The sequence below is a fragment of the Calliopsis andreniformis genome, chromosome 4, assembly GCF_051401765.1.
Source record: "Calliopsis andreniformis isolate RMS-2024a chromosome 4, iyCalAndr_principal, whole genome shotgun sequence".
Lineage (NCBI taxonomy): Eukaryota > Metazoa > Arthropoda > Insecta > Hymenoptera > Andrenidae > Calliopsis > Calliopsis andreniformis.
Genome location: NC_135065.1, coordinates 2,552,052 through 2,574,938, shown reverse-complemented (window position 1 = coordinate 2,574,938; position 22,887 = coordinate 2,552,052). Strand labels below are relative to the sequence as shown.

At 30.2% G+C, this 22,887-nt stretch overlaps 1 protein-coding gene across 24 annotated transcripts in view; it reads left to right on the top strand.

Annotated features, from left to right (window-relative positions):
• Positions 1-22,887, top strand: part of Lap (phosphatidylinositol-binding clathrin assembly protein lap) — a 53,015-nt gene that overhangs the window by 13,944 nt on the left and 16,184 nt on the right. For 21 of the 24 annotated variants that reach the window (XM_076376186.1, XM_076376181.1, XM_076376178.1 and 18 more), the window contains exons 2-11: positions 13,118-13,260; positions 15,427-15,502; positions 16,545-16,559; positions 18,443-18,545; positions 19,874-20,082; positions 20,166-20,272; positions 20,356-20,397; positions 20,511-20,605; positions 22,092-22,260; positions 22,602-22,730. In XM_076376186.1, the coding sequence (XP_076232301.1) occupies positions 13,118-13,260; positions 15,427-15,502; positions 16,545-16,559; positions 18,443-18,545; positions 19,874-20,082; positions 20,166-20,272; positions 20,356-20,397; positions 20,511-20,605; positions 22,092-22,260; positions 22,602-22,730 (1,088 nt within the window). The remainder of the gene's footprint in view (positions 1-13,117; positions 13,261-15,426; positions 15,503-16,544; positions 16,560-18,442; positions 18,546-19,873; positions 20,083-20,165; positions 20,273-20,355; positions 20,398-20,510; positions 20,606-22,091; positions 22,261-22,601; positions 22,731-22,887) is intronic. The other 3 variants (XM_076376162.1, XM_076376167.1, XM_076376164.1) reach the window with 3 other exon arrangements.

Below are 22,887 nucleotides of genomic sequence, written 5' to 3'. Positions count from 1 at the left end.
GCAGCTATTGATCTATTATTAATCTATTTATTAATACTTATTGGTTATCAATTAACTTATGCTTTTCCAGTTGTTCAAGTTGAGCCTCGTGTGTATATATAGTTTAAGAATGATCACGTGAAAGAGAGCTTAAAGTGGATTCTTTCCATTGCTTAAATAAATTTGTGAATATTATATCTTATATAATTTGACATATATGATTAAAAATAACTTTCAGTAAAAGAAATTTTAGAAAGGAAATACTTAACACTTGACATTTGTGACATTTCATCACTTTCGTGTTTTTATATTTTTATACGGTTTTTTACATAGATTTTTTTAAAATTTACTAATTGCATTCACTTTCCAGGCTACATCTTCAAATATCAAATATTTCGTTAAATTCTTTTAGTTAATACAAGCACCAAGAACTCGAAAATGTACAGTAACAATAGTACTATATTACACAGGGTGTTAGGCTACAGGTGGGATCAAATTTGAGGGATGATTTTAGAGATTAAATAAGACGAAACTGAAGAATAAAGAAACTACGCTTAAATTTTTATTTGTTAATAAATAAGCATTCAAAAATTGATAAAATCCTTCAGAAAAATGGTAAATTGAGTAACGTTACTATGAGACCAGTGATTATCACAGTCACTGTCCGGATCGAGGATCGTAGACTCATATAGCAACTATGTACGTGAAGTGAGTGCTTCTTTACATTCGTAGCTGTAATGGTCCCTACTTTCTTTAAACTAAATAACTTATATAAAAGTTTACAATTAATAAATAAAGGTTCCAATGCAATTTTCCTATTCTTGATCTTTCTTTTACTTCGACATCTAGAGTTACCCCTTAAATGGTTCCCTGTTGCTGAACATCCTGTATTTCCACTTCACCTAACTTGATTATACATGGTGAATCATTTAACACGTTGACTGCCATGCCACCCATATGTGGGTGACAATTTTTACACGATTGTGAATAACGATAAGTTACATAATCATGAATAATAGTAATATACAGAATTTCAGCGACACTTAGTAAAAGAGAAAAGACAGTTTAAAATAATCATGAAAATGAATTAAAAACAATTTTCTTTAGAGCTGGAATCATAGCCAGAATGATAGAATTTTTAATGAAGTTAAAGTGGCAGTCAACGTGTTCAGTGATCGATATTGACATAGTGAGTCATTCTGCCACCTAAATTTACTTGTAAACTATCTGTGATATAAAATATTTCAAACAAATTTTTTGTTTTTCTCATCAAGGGGAACGTAGAATGTAATAATTAGTTTTTTGGTATTTTGCCTTTTTAATCGAGATATGAAAGACGTTTTGAGTTTTTTAATTGTAATCCGTAATATTTGACCATGTGATTTGAGAAAGTACCAAATGTTGGATAGAAAATTATCAAGGCATATGGGATTAAAACTGAATAATTACTGAGATACATTACATGCAGAATATTTCAAGCACACATGGAGCTAATCAGGATAATTATGTATTGATTAAAGTGGAAATTATATCATAATTGTTGAGTAGAGAGAGATCATAATTTTATCGACAAATTAGGTCTGGGTTAGGTTTATAAAAAAATTAGAAATTACAAATTAGATTTTCAAGCACCTATGCAAATGATTATAACGAAAAACCAGAAAAATATTACAAGTAAATATCGTTAAAATGCTGTAACTGCTTTTTATTTAATAGTAATCTTGTTTAGCTCCATGTGTCTTTAAAATATCCATGTACATGATAAAACAGATAACGGGTATAACGCTTAACAAATCAGTCTTATAAAATACTTAGAAACATGTTGAGTAGAATATACGCTGTACAAACAGTTTGAAATATTTCACAATGCATTAACTTCTTCGGTATTGTACTTTAATACTTTTATACACAGAATTATTCCAAAGTTTCAATCTTCATTATAAAAAACATGCTATTTCGTTTAAAAGATAAATAAAAAGCACCTCCCTTAATTGAAAAGTTTAATGTACTCTAAATGGTTAGCCTCTATGTTCCTTTTAATTTGAAAAAGAAGCATGTTGATATTTGCAGTAGTTTCGATGAAAACAGTTTGTAAAATCATAATTGCTAAGTGTAGTCGATTTAATATATTTAATAATTATAGCCCAGAAAATGTAAACGAAAATATTAGATAAGATTTCTACTTCTAAACGGTTACTAAAACCAAATAAATAACAGTAAAAAATATTTGTACTCAAGAGTTAAAATATTTTTATTTAGCAGATTTTAATACACACAATAATTATTATAAATTCGTTGTTTTTGATAATCCCTGCTTGTTAGGGTTATCATCTTACCGAAATACATTATCGGTAACGCCTCCATTCGAGCCTGAACTTGAATGTGGAGAAACATTTCGATGCACACACCCCTTTAGCATTCAGATAACTTCGATAACAATTGTGTTCTTCTGTGTTTCATGAGGCGTCTATCTTTTATGTCCGCTAATGCATCTGAATGGTTTAGCTGTTCTCCCTCGTGTAATGCATAGATAAAAATTCTGTGATATTGTTTTGATGTTGTAAACCTGATCATTCTTATCAGCGGTCTTGTTGTTTATTTATGGAACGACTGTAGAAAACAAGAGGGTGCATTGGGTCTTGGTTCCATCGATTTTTATTACAGACTGTCATAATTGTGGAAGCTGTAAAAAACTTCTTTTTCATGAGTTGAAGATTTATCTACCAAGGTATGAAAATGTTAACTTCAGAAATAAATATAGGCGAAATTCGTGAAAAATTAAGAAAATTTGAGCTAGATGGAGTAAACGTATTAAAAAAAATTGAAACAGAGAATACAGTAGTGTTAGGGTATATGTAGTTAGTATGTAGTAGTTTATCTTAAAAACTTATCATCGAGGAGACGTTTCTCCATAGACTCTGTCATAGTGAGTGAAATAGAATAGCGACCAACCCTCTGCATTTTACAAGCGTCACCCATCAGTTTGCGCAGAGCAGACAAGAACTAACAGCCATTTTTTAAAGTGGTATTTCCTATATGTTCTCCTACACATTCTGAAAACAACAAAAAGAAAATGAAATTGATTACACGTATACTGAAAAACATTGTGCGTGTTTGGTCGTTGTGTTTTTGAACAGCTAGTTTCAACGTTATGTACCTAGGAAATCCCACCTTTGGAATATGTTATTCTGTAACATGTTATGCTTTTGTTTATACAGGGTGTCCTGTAATGAGTGGGTAATACCTCAGGGACTGATTCAGCGCCTAAAAATAATGAAAAACGTTCATATAAACATATGTCCTATACGACCCTGTTTACGAGACATCTGGGGATGCTGAAAATCCCTAGATTACGCTAGGCCTGTTGAAATATTCTGATACAGAACTGAACAGGGATTTCAATAAATTGAGGGAACATCAAGAAACATTGGAAGAGTAGTCACATCGATGACGAGACGTCTCTAGACATGCATTGAAATGTAAAGTACTCATTTTGAGCATCTCCTGGGAAGGTAATCAGATACGAAAGGACAGAACATTTAATTTGCTATATCTCGTAAACAAGGTGAAACAAGACGTATGTTAATATGAACTTTCTTTGTTGTTTTTAGGTACTGAATCAGCCCCTGGCGTATGTAGCTCACTTATTACGGAATACTCTATATATTTCGTTTGATCTCCATAAAAATGTCACCAATGTATTGGAGGGATATGTTTTTATAGAATGAAAGAATTTGTCTTTGTGGACATCTTCGCTCTAATTTTTCTATTTTTTAGCCATTTCTTTCCTCATGTAGCCATTAAAAGCTTATTTAAGTTCTTTATTTGCCATTGCTAAGCAATAACAATGAATGGAATGTAGATATGAATATTTTGAAATGGTAGAATATTTTCATGAAACACATTTAACGTACAAAGTGTTCAAAAATAAAATATTTCTTTGTAGCGGTTAAAGAATTTTGGAAAGAAGAAACTCATTCATTAGAATCAGAGTAGAAAATGTAATCTATGAAGTTCGTTACACAAATCCTTCAGTTACTGCTTCTAGTAGATATATGTATAGATATATAATTTGGTTTCCTTAATATTGTGTTAAAATTCTTTTTAATAGTTCGAACCATTTTATAAATTTTAGTCAAAGACAATTGGATTTCTGTCATCTAATTGTTCTCAAATACGCTCAGAAGTCCAATCCTTCCACTTTGAGCAAGAATTTCGATCACCTCACTGACCCACTTTTTTTCCTCCAACACATTCATCTTACAACATGCCCTTGGCAAAGGGTGGATTATTGATTTTTTGTGCCACGTCTAAAGCATCACTTCCACTTGTCATTCTATTGCTGAAGATATTTAAAAAACTTTACATCTAATGTAGTAATGTCTTTTTAGAATTTAAATTATTATAATTTTATGGTTCAGTAGTTCAGTATATGTCGTAACGATAAATAAGGGCTCATAAAAAAAATAATCCTTATTAAATTTTTCATAAATTTTTAGATAATAATGTATTCCAGTTTAGAAGCAAGACATGGTGAAATTAGTATTATTAAAAACAATTTATATCTCGAGTTATAATTGACATCAGTTATAAAAACAACCTTTGTTAAAAGTGCTTCTCACGCGGGCATCGCTTGTCAAGTGGCTTTTGAACTGTTTTACTTTTCTATTAGGAAAATTGTTTTCCCAAATGACTTACATAACCTTTGTTTTCTCATTTGTTAGAGTGTTATTTTATAGGAAAATCGCAATAATTGCTTTTGTCATTTACACGATAATATTTGTATTTCGTGCTCGGAAAACTGAAAATGGATTTGAATAATACATTCAAATACTGGTATTTCTAATTTTACATAACAACAAAAAGGAAAACAATCTGGAAAAGAAATAACGTGAAGAGATAGAAAATCAATTTCAAGAATGAAATTATGTTGCTCAATTAAATTCTAGATATTTTCAGCTAGTTCAATAAACTAGAAAGCAAAGATTTTTAAGACTCTTATCTTGCAAGCTTGATACACATGAAGAGAGTCAATGTCAAGTATGAAGGATTTTTTAAGACAGGCAATCATGAGGACTTTGATAATTCTTCTTCAGAACCGTATACTGAATATTTGCATATTGTATTATTTTATTATAAAATTTGCATAAAAGATGATGAAATACGTGTTTAATGTGCGATGTTTTTGAACAGAAGTTAGCCACTAATTTACATTTGTAAAGAAACGGATTGTAAAAAAGTTGATTGAAAAAGCTGAAGGATCTTCGGAAATTATAATGAATTTTAAAAAAGTTGAAACGAAATTAGAATAAAAGATGGCTCAACAGCTACTGTAATATCTACATATTAGTTTCGACTTAATGCGGAATTTATCGCTTTCTCAGACATAACATAAATGAATCATTAAAAAAGGTCAAAATAAAGTAACTTTATTATTGTATCATTATTTAAAGGAAGGATAGTATTCGTTGATACATTCACTCGAAATGGTCACAAGAATAACGTGACTCTCCTATACGTAGAGAATCTTTCTTGCCAAACGACCAAGATTTTTCTTTAATGGGGGAAAAGGAAGAGAAAAGTAATAGTTGAGACTCCTAAATAATGAGATATCATAGGTAAATCTAAACCCTTCTACCACGTCGACGATGAACAGAAAAATATGTCAATAATATTTAGACTGCTGATCTTTAGGCATTTATGGAAAATTTCGATACGTAAAAACGAACAGAATCAGCACAGTTAAGTACACTGTTGCAGGAGGAGAATAATATTTGAAGGGTAAGGCAAGTTTCTAACGAAGTCCCGCTTCTGGAATTATATGTATGAAAACAAAAATTTGCATAAGCATTCACAGTCTAGTAATAATCAATAGACAGTCAAGGCCATAGTTTTTGTATTTTTTTTTTTTAAATTGAGGATTTAACGTTGCATCGACAACGAGGTCATTAGCGATGTGAGTTGTTAGTTATTGGTAATAAATATATTTTCCGTGTTGCTGAAAATTTCTTTCAGTAAATTGGGAACTTTTGCCTGGGTTCGTGAAGCTTCGTATTTCTTACAGAAGAGCAAGATGTGTTCGAGGGTTAAGAGGTGTTGGCACTTGTAGTACGAGGATTTAGCATTTTTATGATACCTTAGCATTTACAATATAAAAAATTAGTTTTTCTTTATGAAGTAATAGTTCATAATTGCGAATAAGGTAAAAATATATGAAATGGAACTTTTTAAATATATGATATTTGATCAAACATGCGCCAAGGATTAATGTTATGTCACAAAATTTACAACTGTAGTGATTTCTTTTTATTATTTTTCTGATTAAAATAACACTAAATACGATATAATCTGTCAAAATGGACGAATTACATTACAGTTCTTCGTGAATAAAAGATGAAAATGAATAGAACTTAATTTGAGTGAATCATAATTTATGTTATAATTATGTTATAATATATGGGGATAAAAACTTGATAAGATCCGCATGAAAAGAATGTAAGTAGTGTTTATATATTATATATATCTCTATTGGCAAACTGACAATTGATGTACTAACAATAAACGAGATATCTCGTTTCCCGTCAGCGAGGCAATTTCAGTATAAGACGAGATCCTCGTTTCTCGATATCAATGTGTTTGAACACGTTTCGGTCTAAGTATAACTTTGACCATGTAAGTTCAACCATGACCGTCACAATGTCGTGATTTAATTCGTTACAATTCTGCTACAGAACTTTACGTACAGGGCATTTCAGAACTGGTGGTAATGGAAAGGCGATAATTCTACATGAGAAAATAAGTTGAAAATATGATCGAAAAGTATAAGTCGAAAAATCATTTAATATTTCGCTTCGTGTTCGAGAAAATTGAGTTTGAATGTTAGCCAAGGTCTAGAATACCGAATTACAGTTTTAGGCGTTTGAGGGGTAAATGGGGAGAGGGAAATGTTTCTAGCTTACAAGTAGAGGAAGTCAATGGTCAGAACTTGAGTATTCCCCTTATCCTGTGTTCTCTTTAAGCATTTCAAACTGCTCTTCCGCACACTTGAATCCGATTGTAATTTAAAACGAATCAATTTTCTCGAAAACGAAGCACGTTAATAACAGATTCTGTTCTACATTTTTGACTTATTTTTCATACAAAATCACTACTTTTCCTTTTGTACCACCAGTTCTGAAACACCCTATATAATTGAGTCACTGTTTACCAAATCGATTAACTCCACGAAACAAAAATATTTATGTTTATTTTATAGATAGAAAGTTAAGCAAAAAATGGCGTTAATCACTTTAACCTTTGAACGGTTCAGTTATAAGTTCATTCACAGCGTGTTTAATACGATGAATATTTTGTAAACAAATGAAGTCTCTTAAACAAACATGAAAAAGGGTGGAGTATGTTTTCTTCTTCTGAAAAAGACAGGCATTGATAAGGATTGTTTATGTTGAAAGGGGAAAAAGATTTTCATAAGAATTTTGTTTAAAATTATTGTGTACGTTTGAACGTCGAAGTATAACCCAGTGATGAAGTATTTTCGTCATTTGTAGGTAGAACGGCGCTATTTAATGAAACTAACTCGCGCCTTCGTGTGTTTGGCGATACCATTATTAGAAGAGCAAGCATGACAAGGTCGAACACGCAGCGTTTGTGCGATTCCCTCTATCGTTTTGGCACATACCGCGCGATGCACTTTCTTCTCTAAAAATAAACAGGCAGAACTGTAAACGCTGAGAAATCACGTTTCAATTATACATATATGTTATATGTATATTATATCGCTCATTTTAAATAATAATGACGTGACTTGAGAAATAACTGCTTTCGACTTACCTATTAGTAGATATAGAAAAACCAGTTCTTACGTGAAATGGCGTTATCGTCTCATTTCTTGAAAAATTATGACTTTTTAGGTATGTTATTGTTGCAGTAGATGAGTGGTATATTTATGTATTATACAGAGTGTCTCAGTAAAAATCACCACCTTGATTATCTTTTAAACTGTAAGAGTAATAGAAAAATTAGTTAAATAAAAATTGTGCGATATTAATTTGATTGATTGATATGATATTGATAATTCAATATGAAAGAATTTTTATTTAAAAAGTTTTTAACAATTTAGAAGATAATCAAGGTGGTAATTTTTACTGGGACACACCCTGTACATGTATTTCAAAAGTGACGTCTCAAAAAACACGATTTTTGAGTTGTTAGGTACTATAAATCAGATTGGTAAATATACCACTGTTCACTGTACAAATTTTACTAACTAAACTTCGAAATTATACAGTTAACTCAAAGAACTCTTTAAATGTAAATTAAAAATTATTTAAATAACGGCAAGAAAATTATCTGTTGCAAATAATGCATAACTATTCTTTAGACGAGTTATTCAATAAAGATAATTTTCAGTAGATAAAACTACTCTTTATGTCAGTATTATGTACTTCAGAAATAATTTTCTTCTTAACTCATAAATAATTTCTTGCTTCTCCTGATAAACGTACTTCCTTAAGTTGTTACTTCTCAAATATACAGGGTGTCAAAATAAGACAAAAATCGAGGGTAATGAAATTACGTTTGGCACTTCGTTTCAGTTACTAATTATTACAAAAACGTCTAAATTGTGCGTGAATGTGTCTGACTCGAAACTTATTCTACTGCTGTCACGTATCAGGTCATACACAGCAAGGTCAGTTAAATAAGCTCCGAGTCAAACATATTTCACGTGTATCTTGGGCTTTTTTCCCAACAATTAATGACTTGGAAACGAAGACTAAGAAGCAAATTTCATCTATCTCTTAATTTTTATCTCATTTTAGTATGTAAAATCATCCCTTAACATTTCTGACACCTGTCCTTGGACACCCTGTATATGCAATATATTGTATTATAGAATCTTATCTCAACGTACATATAGAATCTTTATGATGGGGTAAAAGTTCATAACTGGAGAGGACTTTCCGCGATGCTTTGAGAGACACTGACGTATAACAGGGAACAAAAAGTGTTCACGATAAGAGAATCTGTGCTTTTTGCAAATAGAGGGATGATCTGTGGCGTTTGTTTAGCGTACAATATTAATGTAATGTAATTGGAAATCTTCCTTTTAAAACTAACAGAGGAATGATTCACTAACGATTTCATTCCTATAACTTGGAACACGTTTGTTTTACAAGCACATAGGAACCTACAGTATAACTGAAAATATTTTTCTTTAATTTTACGTACAAAGAGACACTTTTGATAGTACGTTACTAAACTGTGAATGTTTGAACTCAATATAGATACTACATTTGGCATATTCTTCTTCACCAATATAAAATTATATTAATAATTTACAATAAATCTATTCAATTTGTTCTGTGGATTAAATTCTAGATTTTCGTTTGAGTATTAAGGGGAGAAACCATTGTGATGTCTAAAAATGAAGACTATTGTCAGGAAATTCGAAGTTTTTTTTGAAAAATCTTTAATACTTTCAAAAAGTACATTTCTTAAAAGGTCATACTCACTCAAGAGATTGAAGAGAATATGATTTTTGGTATTCTTTTTTCAGAAACGTTGACTTTTTTTTAAAAGAACGTTTATTCGAATAAGCAGATTTTAAGGAGTATTCTATAATTTTGCCAATAAAAAATATTAATAAATGGGAGGGATATGACTATAGGTTCTGTCGAAAAAGAATGCTTTGTAGTGACTACTACTACTACTACTACTACTACTACTTGGATTTTAATTATCTAAAATAAAAAAATCAACAAGATTTATTTAATGTATGAAATTATCAAATCATTGAATGATCGATTTTTTAACAAAGTAGTGGATGTATGATAAGTTAAGATTTCAGTTAAAAAAAGAAAAAATCGCTCATTTTCAGTCAATAAAATTTGGTCGAACTATCCATCGAAAGAAGAACTACCCATTGATATCCATTCTTCGTTCAAGGTTTAGTTTTTATTATCTAAAATAAGTCTACAAAATTTAAATTGAATCGATGCACTAGCTCTCGAGATTTTTGGTCACCGATTTTGAAAATGTGGTTTTTTAGAAAATAGCGGTTCTTTGAAATTTCAACATAAGTTTAAATAAAATGTTCATTTTATAAATTTATATGGAACTATCAATTCCAGATCCATATAATGAGTTTTCTGCAAAAAATATTCTTCACATGTTAATACGTTTTTACAAAAAATGTCAAAACTTAAAAATCAATTTTTCTGCACTTTTTAACTCAGCATGGCGCCTAATCTCCTATGTCAAGTAAAATTGTTGTCATTTAAAGAGTATGAGAAAAAGGGTACTCGAGTATTCGGTTATTAATATAACGGTTAAACTATTTCAGAATATAATATAAATATTCTTTCAATGTTGTATCGATGAAGACAAATATTCAAGTTGCAATGCATTATATTAAATTCAAATATTAACAGTTTAACGATGAGCTGACAGGACTGTGAGTTTGCACGTGAAGTGGAAGTATCTACAAAAAATATTGTTTGACGCCATTTAAGCTTCTATGGGATTTTAAAACAAGCGTGTTCCAAGTTATAAAAGTGAAAGCTGTGAATCATTTTGGTCTATTCAAAATGGTGTAGAAGTGCACTGGAGTCTAGAGAGGTGCATTTGAATCAGCGTGGGTTCATAACGTGTGTGAACATGAATCTACACCTACACCAATGCAAGTGTGCGAATGGGCACAAGTACGTCGCGTCGTGCGCTCAGCTGTGTGACATTCAAGCAGTGCACCCCAGAAGACAGATAAAAAGCGTAGCTTTAAATCGCAGAAATAAAAGACTTTCGTCTCCAGGAAAAACAGTAATAAATAATAAAGATTAAATGGGTATTTCCACTTGGAGGCATCGATTTTACGCAACTTTTAACGTAGAGAATTATTGGTACAATTACAGATCAAGAGTTTTATCAGTTTTCTTACATGTTTCATCATTTTTCAAGATAACACAGTCTAATTTTCATGCAGCTACTTTTATCAGTACTCAAATTATTGCTTGTTCTCCGTAATATCGTTTGGATTGGCCACCACGGTTCTTATTGATGTTCCTATTGATGACATCTGAAGTAAAAAAGCCAAAAATAGTCTCACTCAATAAGAGTGTACTTACTGTCTGAACCAGAATAAAGTAAAGAAAATGTATTTTGGTAAAATGGTAACCTTGCAACGTCAATATTTTCTTTTTGTCGTGGAATTTTTTATTTCTTCAGGCGATAACAAAAACTACTCCAGACATTGACATAATTCTAGCTCAAGGAATGAAAGATTATCTGTTTTATATGTGTGAAAATTTGAAGGAAATCTGTCAACCCATTACTGAGATATAATAGCAGCCATTTAAACGAGATGATTGAATGAAAATTAGACTGTGTTATCTTGAAGAATGACTGCACATGTAAAAAAAGTTTCAAAATTTTTGACTTGTAATTGTACAATAATACTTTATTTTAAAGATTGTTTAAAATCGACGCCTCCAGGTGGGAATATTCCCTTAAACAGTTCTGTGCAGTGTGCAGTGATTGTAACTCATGTTACAAAATGTAACTCATGTTATAAAACAATAAAAGGAGTAATTAGGCTCTCTTTAATTACAATATTGTATTATGCCTGCTTATTTTATAAGGAATAGAACAGCATATGCAACTTTTTCTCAAACACCATAGGAGAAATCGGAACTAAATTTTAACCACATGCTTTCTATACATAGATACATATGCTTGCTGTATTTTATTTTATTTATTACTAACAACGTTTTTATTGAAAAATCCAGGAAAAGAATTATTTAATTGTAAGTAGAAGAGAATGACCAAAGTTGAACGCCCAATTAGTTTTTCTTAAATATTATAACTTTCTTAATGTTAGCGTTAAAATTATTCTTTTAATAACAAGAATTCCGTGATTAGTTATCTGAAAATTTTCCTTGACAGAATTCACGTAAAAAATTACAGTATGCACAGAATTTTATACTTCGAATTTACGAAGTATAAAAAATGATGGCCGAGGGAAAGGACTCCAAAGTTAGACCAATTTTTTGCATATTAAAACTGCCTAATATGTATGAGAAAATAAAAATGGTCCTTGGTTATGTAATAAAATGATTTATTTACGATAAATTTCGAAATTGTCTTTGTCAATTTGTTTGTAAATATATTTTTTTTCTGCTTTTGAACATCCCACATGAGATACAATAACGACCAAATCTCTCACAAAATATGCAGATAACGTCGTTGTTGATCATTAGAAACTTTCAGAAATATGTAGAGATCCGATTTAAATAAATAAAGTTGTTTTGGAATCATACCGCCGTTTATTACAATTTTTAAAAAACAGTTAAAAACTCATAGAGATTGTTACTTGTACCCTATTTATACAAATTAGAAGTAAGAAACTAATACTTAATAATTTGAAAATCAAATTATATCGAAGAGAAAATACAATGAAACCATTTCACGAGCTACAAAATCGGAAATCAATGTGTCAGTCACTAGTGCTGAATAACAAATGGATACAGACGATTCTATTGTTTCGTGCCACTATTCTGAAATAGTTATACGGCTCATCACTTGAGTGCAACACATATTTCATGAAATAAATCGGGGCTCATCACGTATTGTAAAAAAATCCAAGAAACACATGGATCAAATTTGATTTCGATACTCACTGTTTTTGAAAGAAAGGTAGTTACATACACTCGATAAAAACAAGGGTGAACGAAGCCTTTCTGCCTTTCTCTAAGAAGTACCTAACACTTTACAGAGTTTCTTAACGATAAAATATAAATTTGGAATCAAAATAATTGTGCAGTGGTGAAATGTAAAATTGAAAAAGAATTGAATCCTTGAGGGAAAAAACAGTATAAGTCGGAAAACTACATTTTGAGATCTGATTCCAACGTGTAGCTCTATATTTTATATATCTGGACCCCAGAACCAGAATGTATTATCTAAATCGATTTATTTTCTCCGTGACTTACAATTAGTAGATACTCTTTGGCTCTGTGGACCAGATATGCTTTTTTATTAAATTATTTGAAAATGGCTAATTTTGGATTTACACTGTTCTTCAATCCATTGATTCAATTGTGGTGTAGTATAGATTCAAATTCAGTAATCTCTTTTTTTGTTACAGATTTAATTCATTGTACGAACGAACCCAACGTGTCCATACCACAGCTTGCAAATCTCCTGATAGAGCGATCGCAGAACACAAATTGGACTGTCGTTTTTAAAGCTTTGATCACGGTGCACCATATGCTCTGTTACGGCAATGAGGTAAGGACCATTCTTCTATGGTCGCATCTGCAATGGAGAACAAGATTCAGGAGCATGAGTGCTCTTCCAATAAGTGGCTCCTGAAAGACAATTAGGCTAAGCTCTTTCTCGTCGTTTCTTGACGAATTGCAGCTTGGAAACGTTTGGATTACAACGATTGATTTAATTGAAAAAACGGGAGATGATGTTATCTCTTTGTTTCGATTAACTGGTAATTTATTCTAGTAATTACAGACCGCCAAAGTTTATTTTACATCAAACATTCAAATAATTGTAATTCTTGACTGACTGAGTTTTATCGAATCAAACGAGTCACAATAATTTTCAATCTCATTAAAGTTAGCTTTTATAAATATATCGTATACTTAATTCAAAATTAACATATCTCAACAATATGTTAATCAAAATATATGTTATATTAGACAGCTTTGTCATAATTCGAAATTCGTAATTTGAAAATTACATTTCTCGAGCTATGGTATTTTTGAATACATGGCAATAAGGTTTCTTTGAATTTTGAGATAACTTTATTTGAAATTTACGTGGAATTCAAATATCTAAACATCAGTAACCATTTTCTGTTTAACATTACCAAATTTTTGGTTTAAAACAAACAAGAATAAAATTGCTTTTTGTCGGTAATAAAATTTTGCAAATAAATAACAAAAGCCTAATAGCATTAGACAAGGTTCTGTTAAAAGAATCAGAAAAATCATTACATTACAAAATTTTGTTTTCCAAACAGAAATTTCGTAAAATTAAAGAAACTAAATAGTATGGTTATCTTTTTCAAAACGTCTTAATTGAACACACGTATTGAGTTTTTTTTATTAGGTATATTTATAAGATTTTAAATTATCTTTTATCACATTTTATAAAGTGACTTGCACAAATTTCTTCCACACGTGTTCTAGAGTATTATTTACATTCATTCAGAGGTTGTCCAACTTATTTCGTTTCACTGATGAGTTGAAGAGGGGAAGTGTCGTCGCCCTTGCGTTATTGTGTATGAGATCGAATAGTATGAGTTCATAATCGATGCCTAGTACTCCTATTTCTATTGCATTTAACAGAATTAGAATTACAACAATAATGTTACGTATTGTAATAGTGATCTTTTCTTTAAATATAGAGAATTATTATCATCTATTATATTAAGTTAAATAGAGTGTTTTCATTTGTCCACAGAATTCTATTCAATCAATAGAAGATTTAAGATATTCATTATTGCAAATCTTTTATTCATTTTATATGAGAAGACGCGCAAAGAAAGTTATGAATCTTTTTTATTTATTGAATTACTAACTCATTTGATTTCTGTTTTGAAGATATTGCTTTGTATTTTGTGGAATTCAGAAGGAATTATGAAATTTGCAAGGCTTTGAAGAAATTTTCAAGGTTTCAACAATTTTACAAACCATTAAAAATTGGATAACTTATTATTAATAATTATTTAGTAAACAGAAAGAGGATATCATATCATATTTATGCTATCAGATTTAAACAGCAATGATTGCATAGCAAGCAATTAGGAAGTCTAAATGAAATCGTACCATAATCATCACATTTTATGAAAATTTTCATAATAGTTTCTCATTTCCTTAAGATATAAAACTTTATGTATAGTTGAATATTTATTAATTAAAAGTCAAATACACTGTTAATGGTTCTATAAATTCTTTTTTGTAAACTACTATTTTTTGTTAGAGATATTAATTTATTGAAGAACGTATGAAAAGAAGTCCTAGAATTAAATAGACTAAACATATACGTACAGTGACTCACAGATTCGTTTACACATACTAAGAATATTATTTAATTGTGAAAACATACTGCTATGTTTTTTCGTTATGTTTTCTCTATTTCGAATTTCTCCTTTTAATTCTCATCAAAGTTGCTTCATTTTAATGCAAAAATTATAATACTTTTAGAGTCTGAACATGAGAATAATAATCCTTCGTGAACAAATTCATGAATTACTGTATATACAATATGTACGTATAAACTAAATAAAAATAGTAAAAGCTATTGTAGTCATTATTACTTAAAATTTGCAGAATTTTTATACCTACTTTATGAAACGATTAGTAGAACATTTTTTTTAGTTTCGCAACCTAGCAAATTTGAATAAAAATTATCAATATTGCAATGTCTTGTATGTTACAGAGGTTTACACAGTATCTGGCATCCAGCAACAGTACCTTTCAGCTCAGCAATTTTCTTGATAAAAGTGGCGTGCAAGGTGACCACCATACTTATGTATAAAAGAATCTTCTTAATATTTATTTTTTATCGAGTAGTCCAATCAGATGTCTGGTGCTGTAATTTTGTGTGTAATTGTAATTGGTAATCTTTTGACCAATCTTTTCAATGCATTTGATTCCCACTTCTAAATAAATTTTAAGAAAAAGATGTTAATATTATTGATCAAACAAGTATAAGAGTATTTTGTGATCTGGTTGGATGACTCAAAATAGCATGGAGTCTTTCACTGTCACTTGGGTTACTGTTATTCTTTGTTAAATTACTAATAAGTTTACTTCCAATTACTATGAATGCAGTATGCACATATGCACCAACATACAAATGTGAATAACTTTTGGAACACTGCAATGCATTCTTTTTGTTGTGATATGTACTAAAAACATAATATTAAACATGGTGTTCGACAACAGGTGTCAAATATTTTAGAGATTGATTCTATGTGCTAAAATAAGATAAAAATGAAATAAATAAAATTGTTACTAATTAGTAACTAAAATCTCCAAAATACGCGTGAAATATGTGTGACTCGAGACTTATTCTACTGATTGAAATATGTCTGACTCGAGACTTATTCTACTGATTGAAATATGTCTGACTCGAGACCTATTCTACTGATTCCAGTGTGTTTGACTTTAATCAATTTATGTCAGCAGTAGTATAAGCCCAAAATCAGACACATCGCGCGAATTTTTCAATAATTAATAACTCTGAAATGAAGCTTCAAATGCAATTTCGTTATCTTCATTTTCGTCATATTTTGATACATAGAATCTCCTTTTAACATACCTGACGTCAAGCACTCTGTATAATAAATTACATATGTATTGGTTATACAGGGTTAATGTTAATAATTTTTTAATATTTCTACGACCCACTCTACAACTCCTTTATTGTTTTGAATCAGAAACATAGTAATAAGTTTATCCTGGCTAACTACCTAGCGTTGTGCAGCTATCTATATCTGGTCTTTGTCTATGATTTACTAACCAGGAACTAATTTTCTCTCTATTTGGACACAGCAGGAGCTCGCATTGGTGAGTCACCATTCAATCATAAACCCTTTATCTGTATTAAATATTTGTTTGGTACTAACCTTTGTCAAAATTCACTTAATTTACTTAATATCAGCTAATAATAAATGAAATACTGTTGGACTTTAATTTAACACGTATTAACAGTTAGTGCTTCTCATCAATTTTAATTTTGTATCCGATTGTATCTTGTTCTTGTATCAGTTGCAGAAAGAAATATAAAATCGTTTAACTTTGAAATTATTATTTGCAATATACGCTTATTGTTGTATGATTAGACGTTTTGTTTGAACAAATTTAGAAAAATTTTAGAAGAATAGTCCTTCTGTGGTTGCCAGTCTAATTAGAGTGATAAAGTGTTTTTGTTTTTTACGTGTTTTCTATTTAATTTTCATAAAAGGAACTGAGACGAATTTACTTACTGTTTAAGTATTACCAATTTCATACATGATCAAACATGTATAGAACAAGCGATAACTAGCTTAGTAACGCCTCCACGCCTATACTTCTTTTGCACTTGCATGCACGCAAATGATTGCACTTGTATTTGTTTCTAATTCGTCTCGGTTATTTCTTCTTGCTAAAGTAAATTAGCAGTATTATTTATGATTACTCTGTTATCTGTAACATTAAAACTACTAAAATAAACATTTCATTTCATACCGAGATATATATATATATATATATTTTTGTTAATGCTCAATAAAGCTAGAGAAGAATGTATAACTGATTATTGTTCCTATGAATTATGTATTTTGTCAAAGATCTGTAGTTGTGGCATTCCGATAAAAACAGACATACGTTAGCCTTGGTAGTTTTAGTGTTAAAGGGGGAATTTTTTTTCCTTTGGTAAAAAATCCATTTCTTTTAGATTTCTTGTTAAAGAAACTATATGGTAAAATATTTTCAGTCTTTTAGTATGTTTTAATTCTATTTTTCAGTAGGTGAAATATTTTTTAAAGAGGAGATTCTACTAAACAGCCCGTCTATATGTCTCCTCAACCACTATAGCTCTTTTTTCGTTGGTTGGCATGATTTAAAAAAGAAAAAACTATTTAATCGACTGACTCGAAATTGTTCATATATTTTGAAAAAGTATTTTTTTATCATTTGATAAAGGAAAGAAGTAATACATTATATATTCTGTTTTTAATTACAAAAAATTTGTCGTTTTTCATAGTAAAATCAAGTATTTGGATTTAACAAGTTGCCATTTTCTCAAATATTTTTGTTATTTTTATTATTTGTTGACAAACAGTAACTACATCTATGAGATCATCAGACTGCCTAACTAATCAACTTCATAAAACGAAAAGCAGTGAAATTTGATACAATAGACAATATATTTTAAACTTGAGCTTGTCGTATAGAAACAAAGTTACATTTTACAGTGAATTGTTTAAGAGATGATCAGTTTTGTTTCTTAGATATTGAACCTTTTAACCAGGAACTAAACATTCGTCGAAGCGCTTTCCGAAATAGATTAAAGACTATTCAGCAATCATATACAATTTCATTAATTCAGACAGTAAATACAATTATATTAATAATTTCTTTCGAATTTTGGAAAGATAACCACAACTCACGTGTTTAGACAGTAGAATTAATAATTCTACAAAAACTTAGGTTGATCAGTTTGGCATCTGAGAAAAATTAAATTAAAATAAATTACAACTTACTTTTACATATAGTAAAAACATATAGAAAGACTAAAAATAATCCACTACACAGTTTCTTTAATAAAAAATGTAAAAGAAATCGATTTTTTTACCAATAGAAAAAAGATTCCCCCTCTTAAATTTTATATGATGTAAATGCATCAGAATGTTTCCCCTTTCACTGTGACATCACTTTTCGATAAACAATTATATAATTTTGTTCATTAGGTTACGACATGTCACCATTTATCAGGCGATACGCGAAGTACCTCAATGAGAAGGCTCTCTCCTACAGGATCGTAGCTTTTGATTTCTGTAAAGTAAAAAGGGGGTAAGAACAAAAGGAATCAAAGTAGATTTATACCACTGTCTAATATGAATTTTGATGTGCAATATCTATTCAGCGATCGTTGCTAGGAAATGACTGGTTCTAGAATCCCTCGTCCTAAACATAAATCCAGAAGCACAAAAGCTTTTGCAAATATCCTTAATTTTAGGAAAACATTAGGTACACTTCAAATTGAAACTTTAATTTGGCCTTAAAAAATACAGAAGAGATTTTTTAATCATGTCAGTGTGCACAGTTATTTTACTTTATCGTTTTGAATGGTTGTAAATGGTTAACAATGTTTAGAAAAAAGCCGATGTGCTTTAATTTCTATGTATTAGTCTTGCATTTTTAAGGAAATGGATTTATTTAGCATAAATTTACTATACAATATCGATTTCTATAGACATTTATAACGAAGAAACTATACAGAAAAAGTGTTAGATTAGTTTTTAATTTTAAAATATTTTGACGTGTTTTGCCATGATGTGACCATCACTCACACCTATTTTAGCTTGTCAGTGCCATAATAACTCTATGATTGAAGTTAAGATCTAGAAATCCTTAATTCAAATCGAAACCATAGAATTTATTTTTGTAAAAAGAAAAAATTGCTATTGTTTATGCGTAGTAGTGACATTGATAAACTCAACAAATAAGCCACATAACACTAACTAAACCATACACACATTACTATCAAATATTTTCCTAATCTATTCGAACTAGCAAACGTTCCGACACTTTTCCCAAATGGTTTATAACTTCAGAAATATTTACAGAATTCGATACCGTGTAGCAAATTTGCACCAAATAAACAACTTTTTGTAAAAATGTAAAACCTGCGTATATCAGCTTTTTTAAAACTCTGACAGTTTATAAATTAAGGAATCTTCCCTCTAGCTTTTAAAACTAACTTGAAGTTTCTAATGTTTTTAATTTTCACGTACTACCCAATTCTTATATTTGAGATGAACTCTATAAGGATTATTTAGTTGATACTTTGATACTGCAAAACAGAAAAAAAGATTTTCGTTTTTTTGGACGCTATTAAAAATTCAGTATTGCTATTCAGAAATGCCATATTATCGTAGAGATTAGAACAATCGAAGCGTTCTTGTGGAAAGTAGAGTAAGCGTCAACATTGAAAAATTTTCCTTTTGACAAAAAATGATAGTACATGCCATATAGAAGCTTTTTTTAACAAAAAACAAAATTTTTAATTTTAATACTTACTACGCTACTTTCTAAAAAATCGCTTTAATTCAATGTGTACAGCGTAGATCTTTGTAAGTGAAGTCTTTCCCATTACTATTCTTTGAATTATGTTTCAGTAAGGAGGATGGCACTTTACGCACAATGAATGCTGAGAAATTGCTGAAAACGTTGCCAGTTTTGCAATCACAATTGGATGCTCTCCTAGAGTTTGACTGTACTGCAAATGATCTTACAAACGGTGTAATAAATATGGCTTTCATGCTTCTCTTCCGAGATCTGATCCGACTATTTGCTTGTTACAATGATGGTATCATTAATTTACTAGGTAATATATCTAATTTTCAAATTTCTACTTTTTAATTTACAAATATTGCTGGATGTTTCATATTCTGACATTTTAAATTTCAGAAAAGTATTTTGATATGAATAAGAAGCAATGTCGTGAAGCTTTAGATTTGTATAAAAAATTTCTCATACGAATGGATCGGGTCGGTGAATTTTTGAAAGTTGCCGAGGTTTGTTGAAATCATTATCTAAATACAAAGTATATTTTGTATTGTCATTACTATATAATTATATAATTTTATTTGTTTTGTAGAATGTTGGCATTGATAAGGGAGAAATACCTGATCTAACAAAGGTGATAACATTTCTTTACAATACAATTACATAAAAAACTTTAAACTGTCCACAGTTCAAAGTAAATGTTTATCGAATGTAAATATCAAATGTTTAAAAGTAGAAATGTTTTAGGCTCCAAGTAGCTTATTGGATGCACTAGAGCAACACCTTGCTTCACTGGAAGGAAAGAAAGGTTCTGCAGCGAATACTCCCACACAATCTGTAAGGTACGTCAATTTCTGTTTGTACGAATATTTTCAATCTACATATATTAATGTTCAGAGTAAGATTGAAACAACTAATTTTAACGAATATTTTGCGATACCTGAACATATTCTTTTATTGGTAAAAGTAAAAAGTAAAATGTTAAACAACTATTTCATTTGTTACATTTATAGTTAATGAAATCTATGAACGAAATATTTTTATTTTAAAGAACACAATTGTATTAATCGATAAAAATTAGGTATCAAATCCCATCAGACTTTATCCTTCATTACTATTCTACATACAAATTCTACAACACAAAGATACAAATCCTATTTTTCATCCGATAATCATATTATTTCCTCGCAAAATGTTTTGTAAATTGTCAGGTGGAAGGTAATATTTGTATTTGTTTTCTTACCACTTGATAAAACGCGCTTTTGTGTCAATTATTTCTGTTAATCTTTTCTTTCTTTTTCTTTCTTTTTTTTTTTTTTTAAGTTTTGCTACATTTGTGTTCTTTTGCAAATTATAGTTGCAGTTATCGAATTTATTATCCTATAATTTCTAGATATGTTGAAGCATTTCGTGTTTTTGTTTGAGCTAAAGCATATACTTTTGCAGAAATTTCACTTGGCTTGCAGTTTGATACCTTATATTTTGTTGCGAATACATTTCATCACTTTATCATTAATTATTGCACATGTTTAGTATTTCTGTGCTATTTAAATCTTAATTAGTTATTTATAGTTTTTAATAACTCGCAATGGCAATTATAAGTGCTACAAATTTGTTTGAAAACGGAATATTTTTCAAATTTTATACATGACAAATAGAACAACATATTTCTTGTACAGCATTCTTTTAATACAATTTCTTATACACTAATTATAAGATTAGTTGCAACATATATGCTTTTTTGTTACTTGATCCAGGTTCATAAGTTGCACAAAATCTTATTTTTGAATCTAGTCTGTCTTTGAATTCCTAAAATTAACAGTTAACTAGACGATACTTTTTTGCACATAGTTATAACTTTGTACATACATGCATAAATGTGTGTGCGTGCAAGAGCGACTTAGTAGTGAAAAACGACAGATAATGCCTTGTCTTTTTATTTCGTTTTCACTGTAAAACACATTAGGTACTTGGGTTAAAGTAATTGCTTATGTGAAACATCTGTACTATTAGGGAATCTGCAAAAAATGACGCTAGTGTTTACGCATACGTGTCTACTGCGTGAGTGTATGGGTGAGAGTATGTACGTGTGAATGCACTGACAATGAGTAGTTAAACTTTTTACACACATCGTTATATCTTTATACGTATTACACCGTTTCTTTGTTTTTTTGTTTGTCTTCTCCTTTGTTTTCAATGATCAACGTTCCTTTTCGCTCCTTTTGGCCACACTCGTTTACTACTGAAAAACGGCTTTTCCTCCTTTCCTCTGTGATTCCACCAACTCCATCGAGACACATCCATTGCCCCTATCATTATCCAAAGCAGCAATAGAACGAATGTAAAGTCGGGAGTGTCCGCCCTGTCTTCCACCAGTACTGCGTTTGGAACAGCAGCCAGTAATAACCGCCTTGACCACACCGGAAATGGACATATCGACGAAGCACTGCGGCAGCAAGCACTTGCGGAAGAGGAAGCCGCTATGAATCAATATAAGGTATCAAAACTTTGATACTCTGATGAAGATACTATTATTGAGTCGCTTTAAAGATTTCTTTTTCCACTACTTTGCCATTTATTTCTACAACTATTGCCACTATTTAAATGTTGATAGCGAAACGAAGAAAAGTCAAAGAAAATGCAAACTCTACTCTGTTTCAGATTGAGTCAATGATATTTGTAATTGTATTTACATAAATATCGCAGTATAGAATTTATTCGTACTAATATCAACATTTTCGATACGATAGTTTCTTTAATCGAGTTAACTATCATATAAAAATTCTGCAATTCTGATAAATGAAAGAAAACATTTTATTGTATCTTATATTCTTCCAGGCAAAAGTGCAATCTCCATCAGGTGGAACTAGTACAAATCCGTTCCTCAGTTCACCTACGAATAATGCTGATCAACCAATCGTAGATTTATTTGGTGCGCCGACATCGATGGCGACGGCCGAAAGTCAGGTACAAGGAAAGCTTTTTTCTGTATACATTATCGTTCACAAATGAACACTTAGTGAAATCTGATTAAAACATTTGGATTTTCATTTTAATTACTTTAAAAAACTTATTAAGTAAAAGAACTTGAATAGTTTCTCAAAATTAATTACTTATCTCACTT